Here is an 18,620-nt window from a genome sequence, read left to right as displayed (position 1 = left end):
GTTAGAGCCTACTGTATTTACCTAGTTGTATTATACGGGAGGGGGAGGTATGCTCGTGGTGACCCATTTTTGTATCTTCCAAGCTCAAGTTTGTTCTTAAATTCTTGTATTGTGTTTGCACACACTATTTCTTCATCCAATTTGTTCCATATATCTATCACTCTGTGTGGGAAGCTGTTATTTTTCAGGTCTCTTCTCTATATATCCTTTTTGAGTTTCATTGCATGTCCTCTTGTTTTTCCTCTGCCCCACTTTAATAAGTCCACACTATCAAGGCATTCTTTTCCTTTTATAATTCTGTAGATGGAGGTGCTCTTTTGCTGCATTGCTCCTGGGAGACAAGGATGGCCCTTCACCCACATGGAGCAAAGGGACTTTAATGGAGAAACAAGCGAGTGGGGGGTGATGTATTCCTTAGCTGGCTACCTACTTTGTGAAGGGGAAGAACCCTTTAGGACCACAATCGAAATAAGCTTACATGCTTTTTTGTGTTATCCTCAGCAACTGTAATTGTTATCTCAAACTATGTGTTCTTTTCATTATCTGCACTTCATGTACATTGATACAATGCCAAATAAACTTATTATTTATTATTACTATATAGGTATATTGATAACTTTATACTATACACAAGTTACATATGCAACATATGAGTGTGTTACTTGGACTAGGTGACATAGGGAGAGAATGATGTGCAGTTTCATTTGTATTCTTTATTCTAGTGAAAGTATGGGTGTTGGCCTAAGGACGTATGTGCGTGGTCCCCAAAGGCGGGCACTGACTGCGCCGAGTTGACCTGGGGCCTAGACACAATTACAGTCGAGTACAGAGAAGTACTGATCTTTGACCTACAAGGTCCACGGTATTTGATATATATGTATATATATATATAAATATATACACGCAGGACTGACCTGAATTGACCTAAGGCAGTGACCCTTCCTGGCCTTTCTAACCATCGTCAATACCAGCGTCAAGTCCCATCCAACTCCCGATATATATATATATATATACCAAGTGCTTTTTCCCCCTTACAAGGGAGGTAGCCAAAGTCAAAGGCATAAATCCACTCCCACCCATTTCATCCCCACATACTCTACTCTCATTCACCACCCCTCCCTCCCTCTTTTCTTGACTACTCTTGGATGATGAATCATCCCTGCATCTTGCCCACTGCCCTGGGTCAGAAGCAATATAGCAAAACACAGCACATCCACAGCAAGGCTGCTTCATTTAATTGATGACCCCCTCTCTCTGTCCCTTCAATTAGAAAAAGAGAAGACAGGGAGAAATCCCTTCAGGCTGCATCAAAATATCATTCACACATAGCCATTCCCTAACCCCCTATCCCCCACACACTCACTTCCATGCACCACAGGATCACCCATACACATCCATTCTCCACTTATCCTGTCTTTTCCTTTCCTTCCTCTAGACGTCTCCTTCTTTCTCAACACCCATTTTACCCTATCCATCCATCTTATCCTTGGTCATCCCCTCCTCTTCACTCCATCCACAGAGGCCTTCCACTCTTCTTTTACTAATCTTTCTTCACTCATTCTTTCCATGTGTCCAAACCACCCACATAAATTAACATTTGATATTTCTTTCTGTCTTTCTGTTTTGTACATAGTTACAATAACTATGAAAATTTCTTTTCTAAGTTTCCTTCTTGCTCCACTTTGGTTATGCTAAAGTTGTAACATACATTTATATTGTGTACTGTACTTCTTTCTTCATACAGAATAACAATATATGGACTAATTTCTTATACAAATTTTGTTCTCATATTTTAATATACTTAGGTGATTCATGCATTGTTTCTCATCCTTTTGTAGTATCATGAAGCATTCTTTTACAATTACTAATCTCCACTCAAAAAGGGAATTCAGATAAATTCTAAATTCTAGTATTTTGTTCTCTATCCCCACCACACTCCTCCTGGGAACTTGGTGGGGAGGGTGTTGGGAGTGAGGGGGGGGGGGCATGGGGAGGAAGGGGTGACAGCTGGTAAGTGATGAGATAGAAAAGTACATGAGTGGAAGGAAATATCTTTAAGGTGAAACTGTAATGAGAGACATGGATTTTAGTAAGTGCATAGTGACCTGGTAGTGAGAAGAGTGTAGAGGAAAGTTTTTTTTTTGGATAGATCTAAATAAGTGCTTAGAGTTTTGGGAGGATTGTCAGTGTAAAGTTGGGAAATCTCAATGCTAGAGTAGGGGACAAACCAACAGATGTTGTGGTTGGGAAGTTCGGAGTGCCACATAAAAACCATAGTGGACAATTGATGGTGGACATGTGTTTAGAGAGTTGATGATAGTCAACACAGTGTTTAAGGAAAAAGTCAAGCATAAGTACACATGGATAAGGGTGGTGGATAGAAAGGTGGTAGATAAGGCATTAATGGACTATGTAGTGGTATGCAAAGGAAGGATAAGAAGACTTATGAATGTTTATCGGGAAGCTTGCTGGCTGAGCAGGTTAGGGCGTCGTTACTTGCTGCGAAGGTCGAGGTGAGGGCGGTTCGAATCCTGCCACCAATGAAGTTGAACCAAGGGCATGGTTCATTAAATTCCACGCTACAAAGCCCTCTGTGAGGGGCACCGTCCTAGTCTCCCGATAGGGGGGAATGTGTGACGTTAAACCATATTATCATCATGTTTTTTAGGGAGAATATGGGGGAATGTCAGATAACTTTTTGGTGGGAGGGATGTTGAAAGTGGAGGATGGGTAGATGAAAAGCGCAAAAAGTAAAGGGGCACTTAGAGTAAACATTTTGAATGAGAAGGAAAAGGGGCATGAGTACCAGAAGAAGCTGTGATAAGTGTGGTGGTGAAGGACGGAGGTGGGAGTGGAGGATGAATGGGTGTGTTTCAAGGAGGAAGTGACAACGCCATGGGACACAGACTTGGGTTGTACGAGAAGCAGAAAGAAGAAGTTTAAATATACTTGAGACAAAGTTCCTGAGAAGTGTGGTAGAGGGTTACAAGGTTGGATAGAGTGAGAAACAAGTTGAAGAGGAGTGGGGATGGAAAGGGAGCTGGCAGACAGGGCTAATGAAAGATTATTGGGATGGTTTGGATACATGGAAAGAATGAATTAAAATAGATTAGCAAAAGAGGTGTGGAAGGCAGAGGTGGATGGAGTGAACTTATGGGGATGACCAAGGATGAGATGGATGGATGGGGTGAAAGGAGCTTTGAGTAAGAAGGGAGTGTCTGTTGAGCAAGGAAGGGAGAAGGTAGGGGATAGGTGTGAGTGGAAGATGGTTGTGTATAGGTGATATTTTGATGCAGTCCACAGAATTTCTCCCTGTCCTCTCTAGTTTCTGCATGAGGGAACTGAAAGCATGTGCTGCTGTGAATGTACTGTGTCTTGCTGTATTGCCTTTAATCTAGGCAGTGGCAAGAAACAGGGATGACTCTTCATCCATGAGGAGCTAAGATACGAAGGAAATAAGGGTGAGGATGGGAGTGGGTGCTGCCTTTGGTATATACATAGAGAGACAGCCTATCCTGTTCTGCAACCCTCCTTAAATCTCACCTTTACCACAATCTTTGGTGTAATATTGTTTTCCACGACAGAAGTGTTGGTTATTGCTGATGAAATACTAATTTCGTACAATGTTGCTCAGATGGATGCTTAATCAGGAAACTTGGAAGAGGGCTTTCTTTTTCTTGCTAATACTTCCTGTTCAGCATTCACACCTGTTCCTGCTGGAGAGTCAAATAAAATAAAGTCATTATTTCTTAACCCATTCAACTCCGATGACAAGATGTCTTGTCATTTGGTCAAATAAAACAAAAAATCATAAAACACCAAAATGTTTGATCAAACACCAGAAAAATATGACGTCAGTCCTCGCTTCGCTCGCAGCGAGGACTGACGTCATATTTTTCTGGTGTTTGATCAAACATTTTGGTGTTTTATGATTTTTTGTTTTATTTGTCCAAATGACAAGACATCTTGTCATCAGAGTTGAATGGGTTAAATGGCTATTTTTTCATCATTATTCTTGTCTAAAAAGGAATAAACAAATGGTAAATCAAGCCCATTATGGTACGGATGATTTGGCTACCTCCCTTGCAGGGGGAATGTGGCCCTTGGCATATAGATAGAAATTTATCAAGCTGTTGAGGATGATGGTCATATTTCATTAACTGAGGTACTATGATAAATGTACTTTACATGAACTTGGGCTAAATAAATTCATCTCGCTAAAGCCACACTAAAATTCACAAAGTACATCACCATAACAATGGGTTCAAGACAACCTTAAGCACAGTGCTATGACAATGTCCTCTATACTAAATAAAATTGTATTATATTAGCCAGAATAAAATCAGTAGAGTACATAACCACTTATTTAGCTTTTTGTCTCCTTCAGATGAGATACAGTGAGGCCTCTCATCAACGGACATTAATTAGCTGTATTCGCGATGTTTTCGCTGTGTTTTCGGTGTTTTGGAGTGGTTTTTGGGTGGCATAGTGATTGTACATACTAAACAACAGCACCAAAAACACTGAAAACACCACAAACGCCGCTAATTAACGTCCGTTAATGAGAGGTCTCACTGTAGTTCAATCTTAGATAAATATACTATGATCTCTGACATATTGCAACAGGAATAACAACTTGAGTTTCAGTGACTAGAAACCTTAGGCCATTGACCTCTATGAAGAAATATTAGACTGCTGTTTACATTGTATTAGTGTAGGACTGTTTGTATGTCATTGGCTTAGGTAGTAGGTGGGTGGGAGACAGCTGCATGTTCTATTTATATAAAGAAATAAAAATAATAACAAATAAATAAGTATATAAATTATAAATAATCAATGGTCAAAGATGATAACAGAGATCTTGGGCTTTGTATGGAGACTAAGTGAGAATATTGATTGATTTTGAAGACAAGTAGCAAGAAAATTATTCTGACATCCATCTTGCAAGACCACCACATGCAGGACCTATTATTGGTCCTAAATTTTGCAATAAATCCAAAGTGATGAATTCACAATTATGCTTTGAATCTCGACCCCAAACACCTATTTCTCATAATGTGTGCAGATGACCTAACTATAACAGCCCGACATTGATGATATGGTTTAACGTCACACACTCCTCCCTTTCGGGAGGCTAGGATGGTGCCCCTCACAGAGGGCTTTGTAGCGTGCAATTTAATGAACCATGCCCTTGGTTCAACTTTGCTGGTGGCAGGATTTGAACCACCCTCACCTTGACCTTTGCCACAAGTAACGACGCCCTAACCCGCTCAGGCAGCGAGCTTCTGAGCCCAACATTACAACTACAAAACAATAACCGAACACCCTCAATTTTGCCTCAATGACCTGGAACTATCTATTGATATACTTATTTCATGGACCACATGGAAATCTTTCTAATTATGCTCTGTTTTCACCTTAACTTGTTTACACAAAAGATTCATACCTGCCCATTAACATCTTTCGAATCTTCTTCGGTTGTGGTTGGTGTGTCAGCTGCAGCTGTGGGAGAGGTTCCTCCACTGCCAGTCATCTGCCACTTTGGGATGGATGGCAACATAACAGGGGCAGTAGGAAATGATTTTCTGAAAAGAATCAAAAGTCTAACATATATACACATACATACACACATACATATACCAAAGGCTTTTTCCCCCTTACAAGGGAGGTAGCCAAAAAGAAAGACATAAAAACCATTCCTACCCATTCCATCCCTAATACACTCCATTCCTCTCCACCCTCTACCCTCCCTCTTATCTTGGGACTTTCTGGATGACTGGTCATCCCTGCATCTTGTCCACTGCCCTGGGTCAGAGGCAGTGTCGCAAGACAGCATATCCACAGCAAGGCCGCTTCATTAAATGGGCGACCCCCCTCTCCGTCCCCTCATGCAGAAAAGGAGAACATGGGGAGAAATCCCTTTGCGCTGCGTCAAATTATTTCTCACACATACTCCCTCATCCCCCATCCCTCACCCATTCCACCTCTAACATAAATCTTCCTATTTATATACCATAAGGACTCTTCTCCTTTCTAAGGAAGGTGGCCAGCCAAGGTATCCATCTCCGCCCATCCCACTCCTGTTTGTTTCCCCTCTTACCTATAAATGAAGTGGTGGAGTCATGCTGTGGAAGTGCTGTGCCTTGCTGCATTGCTTCCAATTCAGACAATGGGCAGAGGACAGGGATGACCCTTTATCTAATATAAATAACCACTTACATTATGGTAGAATAATGACACTATGTAATGAGTAATAGATATTTGGGAATGGACACTAAGAGGAGATTGTATGAAGGAGTGATTGTGTCGACAGCACTGTATGGGGCAGATACATGGAACTTAAACTAGAAAGAGAGGAAGAGTTTAAATATGTTTGAGATGAAATGTCTAAAAAGTATGGTAAGGGTTACAAGGTTGGATAGAGTGAGAAATGAGGTGAGGAGGAGAGTGGGGATGGAAAAGGAGATGGGAGATAGGGTTGATGAAAGAGTATTGGGATGGTTTGGACACATGGAAAGAATGAGTGAAGAAAGATTAGTAAAAGAGGTGTGGAAGGCAGAGGTGGGTGGAGTGAACATGAGGGGGTGACTGAGGATGAGACAGATGAATGGATGGATGGATGGGGTGAAAGGGGTGCTGAGTAAGACGGGGATGTCTGTTGAGGAAGGAAGGGAGAAGGCAGAAGATAGGGGTGAATGGAGAATAGCTGTACATGGATGATACTTCGATGAATGGATGGAAGTGGGTGGGTGATGGGCTGGGGGGGGAGGGTGTTAGGGAGTGGTTGTGTGCGAATGATGTTTTGATGCAGCCTGAAGGGATTTCTCCCCATCTTCAATAATTCTGCTAAGGGGACAGAGAGGAGGTTCCCCGATTAACCCCTACCATACGGTGCCGCACACGTAGGCGTCATGAGGAGCAAGTGGATTCGCGACGCTGCCATATCGGCGTCTTGATTATATTCATTGTAGTCGCCCCTGCGTTTTTACATTCTCCCTAATATGCCCTTAATCCCATTCTCTGTGGTTTTCAAAATTCACGGGTGAAAGAAAGAACGATCGATATAAGCCGTGACTATATTTTATGATGCGAGTATTATTACACGTCGTACAGCTGGCATTGGCTGCTGCCCGCGAGATTTAAGTCCCAGAGTGAAGTGGTTAAATGAAGCAGCCTTACTGTGGATGTGCTGTCTCTCTATATTTCTTCTGACCCAGACTGAGGGATAACCCCAACCCCCTGGTGCCAGCACCGACTGAGGGGTACTTGTGGCAACACGCCGCCACTTCTGCAGTGTCCCCTTATTGCACATAGCTTTATTGTAAATAAAATTGTTAATCATTGTAAAATCATTGTTATATATCTATTATAATCAATACAGTATGTTGTAAATATTGCATCACGTACATGGTTGACCATCATTTTGTTAAATGTATTTATATGTAGTTTTATTTGCATACGCTTTACAAAGCGTTAATATATTCATCGTGTATTATATATGTCACGGTGGACGGGCACCTTACGAGACTATGAAAATAATTGAGCAAGTGGGTCTGCCCCACACCTATCATAACTCTACCTTCCTTCCATCCCATTCTTTCCTTCCACTAAATCCCCAAATCCCCCCCTCCCTCCCTCTCACCCATCTTATCTATCCTGCCCTCTAACTAAATTACAATTCTTAAGAGAATCTGAATTTCTCTGATCCATAACTCATGGATGATTTCACACATCATGTGGTAGTAACACTCCTACTACACATTGTCCCCTTCCCCTGAGATAAGGGTGCCACCAATTAGAATGGTATTGCATGGACAACGGACCATGTACAAGAACTGTTCTGGACCACCTACAATGTTGAGGTCCAAGCGGGTACTACGTACATACATATACCAATGGCTTTTTCCCCCTTATAAGGGAGGTAGCCAAGGTCAAAGGCATAAATCCACACCCACCTGTTTCATCCCCACCCACTCCACTCCCATTCACCACCACCCCCTCCCTCCCTCTTTTCTTGGCTCCTCCTGGATGATGGGTCATCCCTGCACTTTGCCCATTGCCCTGGTCAGAAGCAATGCAGCAAGACACAGTGGGTACTTGACCCGCAAATCATGGGAGGGGGGGTGGGGGAATCTGAATCCAGCTTCTCTCTGGTCCAAAAGGGTTCAGTTGAGTACACAATTCTCCCACGAAAGGACAGAGTCCACTTGGCCAGACTGCGATGCGGTCACCACCCAGCACTTCTAAGCTACCAGAAGAGGCTGGACGACCGTGTTGTGAACAGCTGTCCAGGATGTAACACTTCACCCCATACCATACAACACATAATGGAAGACTGCATTATACACAATCATGCACACAAACAACACAACATACACTCTATAAAGGATTTGTGGGAAAACCCAGTTTCGGCTGTGGCCTTCCTTGGGGAGACGGGACTGCTCGGACAGACAGTCTAGGGAACGACAACAACAACAACAACAACAGTAATTGATTATACAATGTCTTACCTATTTAGAAGCAGTCCTTTTAATGATGAAATCTCACTCTTCAATTCAATTATGTTTTGAGCACTATTTGACATCTTGTTACTGTCATTAACAATACTCTGAAAGGTGATGAAAATGTACAGATTAATGTATAATACATACCACAACCCCTCTCTCCTTTGAAGGAGGATGGCTGAGTCAAATAACACAACCACTACATAAACATTAAATTTATTTAATATCCCTTCCATATCGGTATTTTCTGGATAAGGAGTCATTCATGTCCCCTGCCACACTACTCAAGTTCAGAGCAATGCAGTGAGACCTAGTATTTCCGCATAATACCAAACTTGTACATACCCAAATAAACACCATTTGGAGCCAAGGCATTTACTGATAAAAGAAAAGAAAAAAAATGTTTTGGAATGGTCAAGTTATTTTGAAAGTAGGAAAAGAAAGATACGTGAAAGAAGAACAATGGACCCATTATACAAATACACAAACTTTTGAAGGCAAGTAAAATAACCCTATATTTGCACTCTTAATTTTGTTGAGCCAATTAAACTCACACAAATTTGGTCCATGGTAATAGATGTCTTTGAAAAGAGAAGGAACGGTTATATTATGTTTATATACCAGACAACTGAAAATACAATGCTTCTTTAGCACACCTATCTGACTTTTTCTTTTTGTTCTAGTTTTAGTGTAACAACATACCTGAAGCATAAATTCTTCTCTTATTCCTATTATAAAATAAAATGTTAAGAAAATTTTATGGGTATGTTCTGCCTACTTTACCTGTATATGATGATTATGTGCATTGAGAGATTGTTCTACAGATTGTAGAGTTTTTTGGACATCCTTCAGAACTTCTACCACAGATTGCTGTAGTTCTACTATACTATCTTCCAACGTGCGAGGTTTTTTCCCTGTCAACCATTTGCAAATGTAATTCTGTTAAAGGGAGAAAATATATTTCACTTTTTAAATAAGAAGAAAGAAAGAAAGAAAAAAAAATACAGCAATCTACCGCACAAGTATCTGTTCCATAACCAGATCAACTGAATAAAAAGAAAAGCAATGGATACAAATACATTTGCATATATACCAAAGGCCCTTTCCTTTTTTACTGAGACAGCCCAGTCAAAGTACACATTCACAACATGCACACCCAAACTCATTTTACGTCCCTCCCATCTGAAGGGTCATCCCTGTCCAACACCACACATGACGCTGAATTTAATCAACTCAAGTTTCATAGCCATAATCTAATTAATGGAATAATGAATAAATCAATAAACAATAAAACATAAATTAGTAAATAAATTCTAGCATAGTTTTTCATCTTTTTTATTCTTTCTTTTCCTCGTCCCTTCTATATCTTATTTTCTTCTGGCCCCACTATAAAGTACAGGAAATATACTCTCCAATCTCATAAAGAATAATAACATTTTAAACACCTTGTACAGATGGTATAATCCATATGAAGCACCAGTAATCAAAAGAAGAGCATTGCAGATATCTCGCACTTTAATCCACATGGATGGTTCAGGAGGAATATAGGTGTGATGAAGATAAGATGGCCCTGTAGCAGCGTAATGTGATGTTTCACTCGTTTCTTTAACCTGCAAGAATAATAATAAAGATAATTTTGTAGTTATAACTATCTATGAGGAAATTGAAGGTAAATGTGGGTAAAAGTAAGGTGATGAGATGTACAAAGGGAGAGGATGGCAGCAAAATTGGAAGTGAGTATTAAAGGAGAGAGGTTGGAGGTGGAATGTAGATTGAGAAAAGCAAGTAAATGCCTTGGGGGATTAAAAAGTGTAATGAGAAATACACATTTGGGAATGGATGCTTAGATGATTGTATGAAGGGGTGATTGTGCCAACAGCACTGTATGATGCAGAAACATGGAACATAAGAGAGGAAGAGATTAAATATGTTTGAGATGAAATGTCTGAGAAGTATGATAGAGGCTGGATAGAGTGAGAAATGAGGAGGTGAAGAGGAGAGTGGGGGTGGAAATGGAGTTGGGAGATAGGGATGGTTTGGACATATGGAAAGAATGACTAAAGAAAGATTAGTAAAAGAAGTGTAGAAGGCAGAGGTAAATGGAGTGAACATGAGGAGGTTACCATGGATGAGATGGATGGATGGGGTAAAAGGGGCACTAAGACAGAGGAAGGAAGGGAGAAGACAAAAGATAGAGGTGAGTGGAGAATGGTTGTATATGGATGATGCTGTGAGTGGTTGGAGGGATGGGGGTTAGGGAGTGGTTTTGTGTGAATGATATTTTGATGCAGCCACAAGGAATTTCTCCCTGTCTTCTCTTTTTCTGCATGAGGGGACAGAGAAGTGGGGGGGTCGGTGATTAAATGAAGTGGCCTTGCTATGGATGTGCTTTGTCTTGCTGCACTGCTTGTGAGCCAGGGCAATGGGCAAGATGCAGGGAGGACCTGTCATTCAAGAGGAGCCAAGAAAAGTGGGAGGAAGGGATGGTGAATGGGAACGGAGTGGCTGGGGATGAAGTGGGTGGGAGTGGAATTATGCCTCTTGACTTTAGCTACCTCCCCTGAAAGGGGAAAAAACCCTTGGTATATGTATGTATGCATGTATAACTATCTAAGCATTATGGCATCTTATTTGAGCTTAACTATTAATATATTGTACAAATAACACATGACATTTCCAAGATAGTTAATCAAACTTGACCACTATATATATATCTATGAATATATTGATAGCCAGAAGTCAGGAGTCGTTTATTTCATATTAGGTTTCTTACTTATGGTGCTACTTCCAATGCTTAATTTTGTTTTTTGCTTTTTCTTTCAATTACTTAAAGTAAAAATTCTATGTGAATGCAGTTATTATAGATCGTCAATTTTTTTGTACTAACTTTTTTCTTACATTACATCTTCAAGATCAGTATTATTATTGCATTATATTATCATTGTTATCATTCTATTATAGCTATTATTACTATATACTATTTGCTTAATACTTCAAGTGCCATTAGTTTTTTCTTTCTTTACATAACGAGTTATGTCAATGATTTTTATTTCACACACTTGTTTTGATCAACATGTTCTGTTTTTTAGCTATATTACTATGTCTTCAAATATACCAGGATTTATTTACTTATTTTTTACTTATTCATTTATTTCAATTAATTCAATTTTTTTTAAGAGGACCACAATGAAAATAAGTTATATTTGCTATTTTGTTATCCTCACAAATTTTATACATTGTATTTTTATATCTGTGTATACATATTTGCCAATAAAACCAAACCAAATATAAAAAAATGCCTCTTCCCTCCTTTATAAGGGAGGTAGTCAGCCAAGGCATGTACCCAATCTTCACCTATTTGTTTTCCCTTTTTATCTTAGTTCCTTGTGTATGAAAGGTCATCCCTGCCCCCCACCCACTACCTGGATTAAAACGAATGCAGAAAGATACTATATGTAAACAAGAGGTAATTAAGACTATCAATTCTTTCATGTTTTCCAATCAAATGCTCAGACCTTACCTTTGTTGATATAAGGGAACTAGCTTGTGAAAGCGCCATTTTAACTTCAGAATCGTTAAGGCCTTTCTTTCTGAGAAATGACTCCTTCTGTTCTGAAGAGCTATTAACTACTTTGGGGTTTATCAGGAACTTCACTGCAGTTTCAACCTGTTAGTTGAAAAAATAAGTAAAATCTCGTAATAACTGCTTTTCATCACATGTGATGATACAACAGCAAGAAAGCCTTTCAGAGAAAAACAGACAGAATAGCTTAATGTAAGGAAAAGAAATCTGGCTCACCAATTCTTGCCTAACTGCAGGAGGCTCTGAGGTATCACTCTCACTCATTGTCTCACTCATTGTGAATTTCTGAAAATAAATTTGATATAAAAAAAACTGTTTCATATATTTCTCCTCATAAAAGATTAACTGTTGTCACTCACAAATATGGCTACTTCCTTTATAACAGGAAAAAAGCTCTTGTGTATATAAATAGACTCCTAAATACTGAACCTGTTTATTCAGTGCATATTGTATTTCCAATCTATGCTTATTTGGCTACTATGAATAAAGAAATCAACCAATCAATATGAATTAATAAATAAATACTATTTCTTAAATTGCACAAGTTTGAAGTGCATTTCTGAAATGGCATGATTAAGAAAATCCAGTATCTTTTTCTAATTTCCATATTCTATTCATCTATATTCTATCTATATACCAAGGGCTTTTTCTTTCTTATATCGGAGGTTGCCAGTTAAGGCACATATCCACTCCCATCCACCACCCTTGTTACCCTCTCATCTTAGCTGCCACATTTTATTCAAAATAGCACAACTAAGTACCATTCAAAATTTACACCTGGCTGCTCACACCTGACCTGGTGACCTATATCTTACTTTGCATGACTTTGAAATGTACAATTATTTCAGGACCATATCCCTTGTGCAATCTGAGAATTACCTGTAAATCAAATCACAATAGAAATGTGACTACATAACCATTAGGCTTCATTTGATTTTTTTTTAAAAGGTCTTTCCTTTGGTTTTTGTACTCAGCCAATATGACAGAATAAATTCATTCTTCTATTTAAAATAAAAGGAATCAACAATTGTACCTGCAAAATGGACATATGAGAAAATCGCCTCCCTGCTCTGAAATCTGTCAATATCCTAATCTCCAATGTACCCTATGCATGTAGTGGAACAAATCAGATTATTTGCTTTCATGAAATGCAATTTCTTAATGTTTTTGTAGGGAAAGGAGTAGTTAAGTACTGGAGTTATTCTATAACATAAAGTAGTCTTTCTAAACTATGTGAAGAAGGGCAGGAGGAAAACAGAAATGTTATTGTAAACATAAAAAGTGGGAGAGGAACCTCTTATCAGAAATAGTGGATTTGAACAAATGTATCGCTGCTGGCTAGAAACAGGCCCATATTATTTCATGTATAGAACAATGGGAACAAGAGGTGGAAAATAATTGGAAATTACATGAATGTAACTGACCAAATTGAGGATGTGTTTGGGTTATATCAATATAGGATAGAAAATCATGTTATATTCATGAGCTCCCACGACTGAAGTAATCAAGATTTTGGATGTTGACAGGCAAAGAAAGACCTTGTAAATGAGCCAAGGATAAGAATGAAAAGAGGATGGAACAACAAAGGCAATTCTTTTTTCTAGAGTTCTAAATTAGAGACCACGGAAATGGTACTAAAAGAAAGATGGGGCAAGATGGCACAGGAGGTAGTGCAAGGAAATTAAAAGTGGCTTCTGCTATTGTGGATAATTTACTATTGTCCAGGTTGGAAGTCAAGGATGACACGATAAATAAACCTGATATTTTGTGCCTAGAAAATAATTAATATTTGCACTAAGAAAAATTACAAAAAAAAAAGTACTTTTTTTTTTTTTTACACCCTCCCTACCAAAAACCTTGATTCTACCATATTTCATGCTAAAACAAAAAAGGTTTTACTAATAACATTTCGCCTAATATGTCACCTATCCCTTCCCTATGCCGATGCCACCTCAATTTCATAAAAATATTCACCATTAATAAGGTATAGATTTATTTCGTGTAGCATCCTGAAGCAAGGTGAAGTCAGCATCATAGATTAACTCACAGTAGATGTCCTGGAAAAGGCCTTTATCAGGCCTGTACATCCAGGTGTGTTCAAGGAATTTGCCAGAAGACTGGACCAAAGCCAATGCATGCCCTATTTTCAAGAAAGGGGATAGGACTAGCTCCCTAAATTGACCTGCGAGTCTCACCTCTGTTCCATGTAAAGTAATGGGAAAAATGTTAAGAGGAGCATCTGGAAAAAAAATCATCTGCTAAAGAATTACCAACATGGGTTTAGAGCAAGGAGATCTTGCCTGACTCAGCTGTTACAATATCTAGAAGAGTTAGAAAATATGGTGGATGATGGGGATACAGCAGATGTTATTTATCTTGACTGCCAAAAGGTATTTGATATTGTTCCCTCACAGCATACTTTTAGCTAAATTGGAAGCTTTATGAGTGAGAGGAGAAATATATAGGTGGATACAGGGTTTTCTTAGAAATACACAGCAGAGGACTTGTGTCAGGGGAACCTCCTCAGAATGGCTGCAGGTATGGAGTGGCATTCCAGAGGGGAGTGTATTGGGTCCTGTACTGTTTCTAGTATTCTTAAATGACATGTTAGATAATGTCCAGTCAAATGGAAAACTCTTTGCTGATGATGCAAAAATTTATTTTTGGATAAGAACTCCAGAAGATGACATGACCCTACACCAAGATCTGAATGTATTGAAGGAATGGAGCCAAAAGTGGTTGCTCCAGTTTAATGAAGAGAAATGTAAAGTTATGCATATTGGAAGAAAGAACCCAGGTTGTGAGTACTATTTGGGACAGAAAGTACTAAAGGAAATGCAAGAGGAAAAAGATCTTGGAGTCATCATTACTAGTGACCTCAAGCCCTTGGGACAGGTAGCTAGGGCTGCAGCAAAGGCTAATTCAATACTGGGGCTTATAAAAAAAAGACTATAACATGTCTTGATGTGCACATGATGATATCCTTATATAAGGGAATGGTAAGGTTGTGTCTTGAGTACTGAGAAGTGATAAAGAAGCTGGAACAAGTGGAAGGGTGGTGAGGTAAACACCAGGAACCGCTGGAGTTTTATTGCTAAAATTTTGTCCTGAAAAAGACTATAACATGTCTTGATGTGCACATGATGATATCCTTATATAAGGGAATGGTAAGGTTGTGTCTTGAGTACTGAGAAGTGATAAAGAATCTGGAACAAGTGGAAGGGTGGTGAGGTAAACACCAGGAACCGCTGGAGTTTTATTGCTAATGTTTCATCCTGGAAGAAGGACTTCCTGAGGAAGTCCTTTCAGAACAAAACTTTAGCAATAAAACCCCAACGGTTCCTGGTGTTTCCCTCACCACCCTTCCACTCATTCTGTCTTACACACTTCAAGCTGGAACAAGTACAACGAAGGGCTACTAAACTAGTCCCGGAACTGAAAAACTGTTCATACGAGGAGAGAGTAGCTAGACTGAGATTCACCATACTTGAAGATTGAAAGACTCGAGAAGATATGACAGACTTTCAAAATGTTGAAAGGTATGGACAAGGTTAAGGGTGAGGAATATTTACATTTGGTTACCAGAGGTGCTAAGATGGGAGGGAGGGTGGAGGGGTGTGGAGTGTTTTCAGGGATGGAATGGGTGGGAATGATTTTATGCCTTTTCCTTTTTTGCTACCTCCCTAGTAAGGGGGAAAAAGCCTTGGTATATGTATGTATGTATGGTTACCAGAGACTTCTTCTCAGAAACAAGAGGTCATAGCCGCGAGTTATTGGGATCACATGAAGAATTGTCACCCCGGAACACCCACATGAAGAATCGTCATCCCATGAGATCCCACCTGAAAAACTGTTACCCCAGTATGCTGAATATCAACAGTGGAATAAAGATTAGGTTAGGTTAGGTTAGGTTGAATGAGGGTTAGTCATCAACTTATACTACCGAAGAATCGTAAATTGGGGATGGCCAACATGAAGAATTGTCACCCTAGGATAGCCCACATGAAGAATTGGGGTCTCACTAAACGCTGACCAAAGTCGACCAATGCCGACCAAAGCCACACAATGATGGTTTTTGATCAAATGCATAATTTATATATAAAAAGTAGCATATGGTTGCATTATTTGACCTATTTTCTTTAAAATGTGTGATTTCCATGTAAAATCATCAGAGAAGTTACGTTTTTATCCTCTGCAAAATTACCAACCGGCAACCAACGCCGACCAAACCCAATGACGGCTTTTGCTCAAATGACAAAAACGTAACTTCTCTTTGATGATTTTACATGGAAGTCACACATTTTAAAGAAAATAGGTCAAATAATGCAACCATATGCTATTTTTTATATATAAATTATGCATTTGGGCAAAAACCGTCATTGTGTGGTTTTGTTCGGATTTGGTCCACGGGGGTAATTATCCAGAGGATAAAAACGTAACTTCTCTTTCATGATTTTACATGGAAATCACACATTTTAAAGAAAATAGGTCAAATAATGCAACCATATGCTAATTTTTATTCAAAATTATACATTTGAGCAAAAGCCGTCATTGTTTGGGTTTGGTCGGCATTGGTTGCCAGTTGGTAATTTTGCAGAGGATAAAAACGTAAATTCTCTTTGATCATTTTACATGGAAATCACACATTTTAAAGAAAATAGGTCAAATAATGCAACCATATGCTATTTTATATATATAAATTATGCATTTGAGCAAAACCCGTCATTGTGTGGTTTTGGTCGGCGTTTAGTGAGACCGGAAGAATTGTCATCCTGTCAAAGTCTGGAGTGTTGATTCTTCACGTGATCCACTTAATGATATTTCACCACCAAACAGTAAATAGAAATACTTTTTTAATTCAAGGGCAGTGAATAAGTGGAATAGCCTAATTGAAAATGTGATTACTAGCACAAGTGTAAATATATCTAAAATCAAATATGACCCATTTGAAACTGTAAGGCAGTTGAGAAGAGGCACCCCTTATCAACTTTAAGCTCTCTTGCCACTTTTACTTTCACTAAGATAAGCATTCACTAAGCCTAAGGTAAGCTCAGAACTGGGAATTAAGGAAGGCAATATTAATTATACTGCATTACCTGAGTAAATTAGCGTTATCATATAACTTTCCAGCATACAATACTTTTTCTGTAATATACTTTTAGTATATTTCAATAAAGGAGGGGCAAACAAATATTTGCCTGATGTAAACATTTACTATTCCACATACTCGATTTAGTAAATCATGAAGATAACAATTTCCCGATTTGGTGGCATTTCATCAACCAAATTCAAGGCTTAAAAAGTAACCAGCACATCATAATACATCAGAAAATTATTTCTTACACTATCAATGCAATTATATTCCACCGGGAGAGCATGTCAAGAGATATAATTTAGTGGAATGAACCGTACCTTATTTGAGGTTGTGGCGGATTCTCCGCCAGAAACGGCCACAACAATAGCCGATCGTGGCGTTTTGTTTACATTGCAGTAGCGATGCGGTGTCTTGACTTCTATCAAACTAATTTCATATTTGCTTGGGATTTGATTTTGTAGGGAAATCACCACAAACCAATTGCAATAGCATTACTTGACTCTAAGGTAATACTGAAATGACACTCACCTCACTGTGCACTGTGCCGTTTCAAATTCTGGAAAACATTACAATTGTTATCATTTGTACACCACACAACGTGCAGATAACGTCATTTATACACTACATGTGAAATAATGACATTTGTAAGCTACACTGCATTTGTTGATAATGTCATTTGTACACAACATTACATATGTTGATGTCATTTGTATACACTACACAATGACTAAACACATCGCGTCACAATCACTAATGCTTGAAAAATACATACAGGTACACCTTCTTCCTGGGGAACCTAGTTGGAGTCCCGGGACCTTGAACTATTTTTTTTTCTATTTACGCAGTTCATGATGTGTGGTGACACCGGATCTTTGATTAACCCCGGAGTTCCATGGAACCCAAGTCAATTTTGCAAACGTGCAGTGAAGTGAGGCCAGAAGGTCATCCAGTCTGATCGCTGATCGCTGTTGTGAAGTTTCCGTGCACCGTGTCTGGTATCATATCAATTGTGTTCGGTGCTTCACGGTACGATGGATTAAAAAAAAATACTTGGTAAGCCTTACGTGGGTCTGGTGGGACTGTGATGCTTCCAATTATAGCTTCTCCATTTCCCTACATATACTACCCTCACTTTACACATCAAATAAATTCAAGACACTCCCCCGATACTTTCACACCCAAACCGCCACCTCTTGATCACTCCATTTCATCTAGTAGAATAGGAAATATTAGGAAAAGACGACACTGACAAATCCTCCTCTTCGCTAACGACCACCTAACCATGCCCTACACCAAAACAACCCTGTAATCGGACCAAATCTTGGTCCATCTGAACACACTCTCACCATGAGCTTTCTGTGGATTCGCTGCCAATGAAAAGGCAGATCTCCTCGGCAGAAGATACCTGTAAACTGCCACTGCCCGACGATGCCACCCC

At 39.3% G+C, this 18,620-nt stretch overlaps 1 protein-coding gene across 7 annotated transcripts; it reads right to left on the bottom strand.

Moving 5' to 3' along the window:
• Positions 1-698: 698 nt before the first annotated feature.
• Positions 699-18,620, bottom strand: Pex14 (peroxisomal biogenesis factor 14). Of its 7 annotated transcripts, XM_076173650.1 has the most exons (10): positions 18,529-18,620; positions 17,711-17,738; positions 17,500-17,608; positions 12,304-12,372; positions 12,025-12,171; positions 9,950-10,114; positions 9,288-9,443; positions 8,511-8,608; positions 5,447-5,585; positions 699-3,716 (listed from the first exon to the last, which is right to left on the bottom strand). In XM_076173650.1, the coding sequence occupies exons 4-10, from the start codon at positions 12,361-12,363 to the stop codon at positions 3,702-3,704; spliced, it is 780 nt and encodes a 259-aa protein (XP_076029765.1). In that variant the 5' UTR covers positions 12,364-12,372; positions 17,500-17,608; positions 17,711-17,738; positions 18,529-18,620; the 3' UTR covers positions 699-3,701. The 7 variants fall into 7 exon arrangements, with proteins under 7 accessions (XP_076029765.1, XP_076029761.1, XP_076029759.1 ...); XM_076173646.1 differs by lacking the exons at positions 17,500-17,608; positions 18,529-18,620 and adding an exon at positions 17,955-18,172; XM_076173644.1 differs by lacking the exons at positions 17,500-17,608; positions 17,711-17,738 and having other exon boundaries at positions 18,529-18,575.

The sequence above is a fragment of the Oratosquilla oratoria genome, chromosome 34 (genome assembly GCF_046742065.1).
Source record: "Oratosquilla oratoria isolate Oo_2021 chromosome 34, ASM4674206v1, whole genome shotgun sequence".
In the NCBI taxonomy this organism is placed as follows: Eukaryota; Metazoa; Arthropoda; class Malacostraca; order Stomatopoda; family Squillidae; genus Oratosquilla; species Oratosquilla oratoria.
Note: the sequence above shows the minus strand (reverse complement) of the source record. Positions and strands in the feature narration are given on the sequence as shown.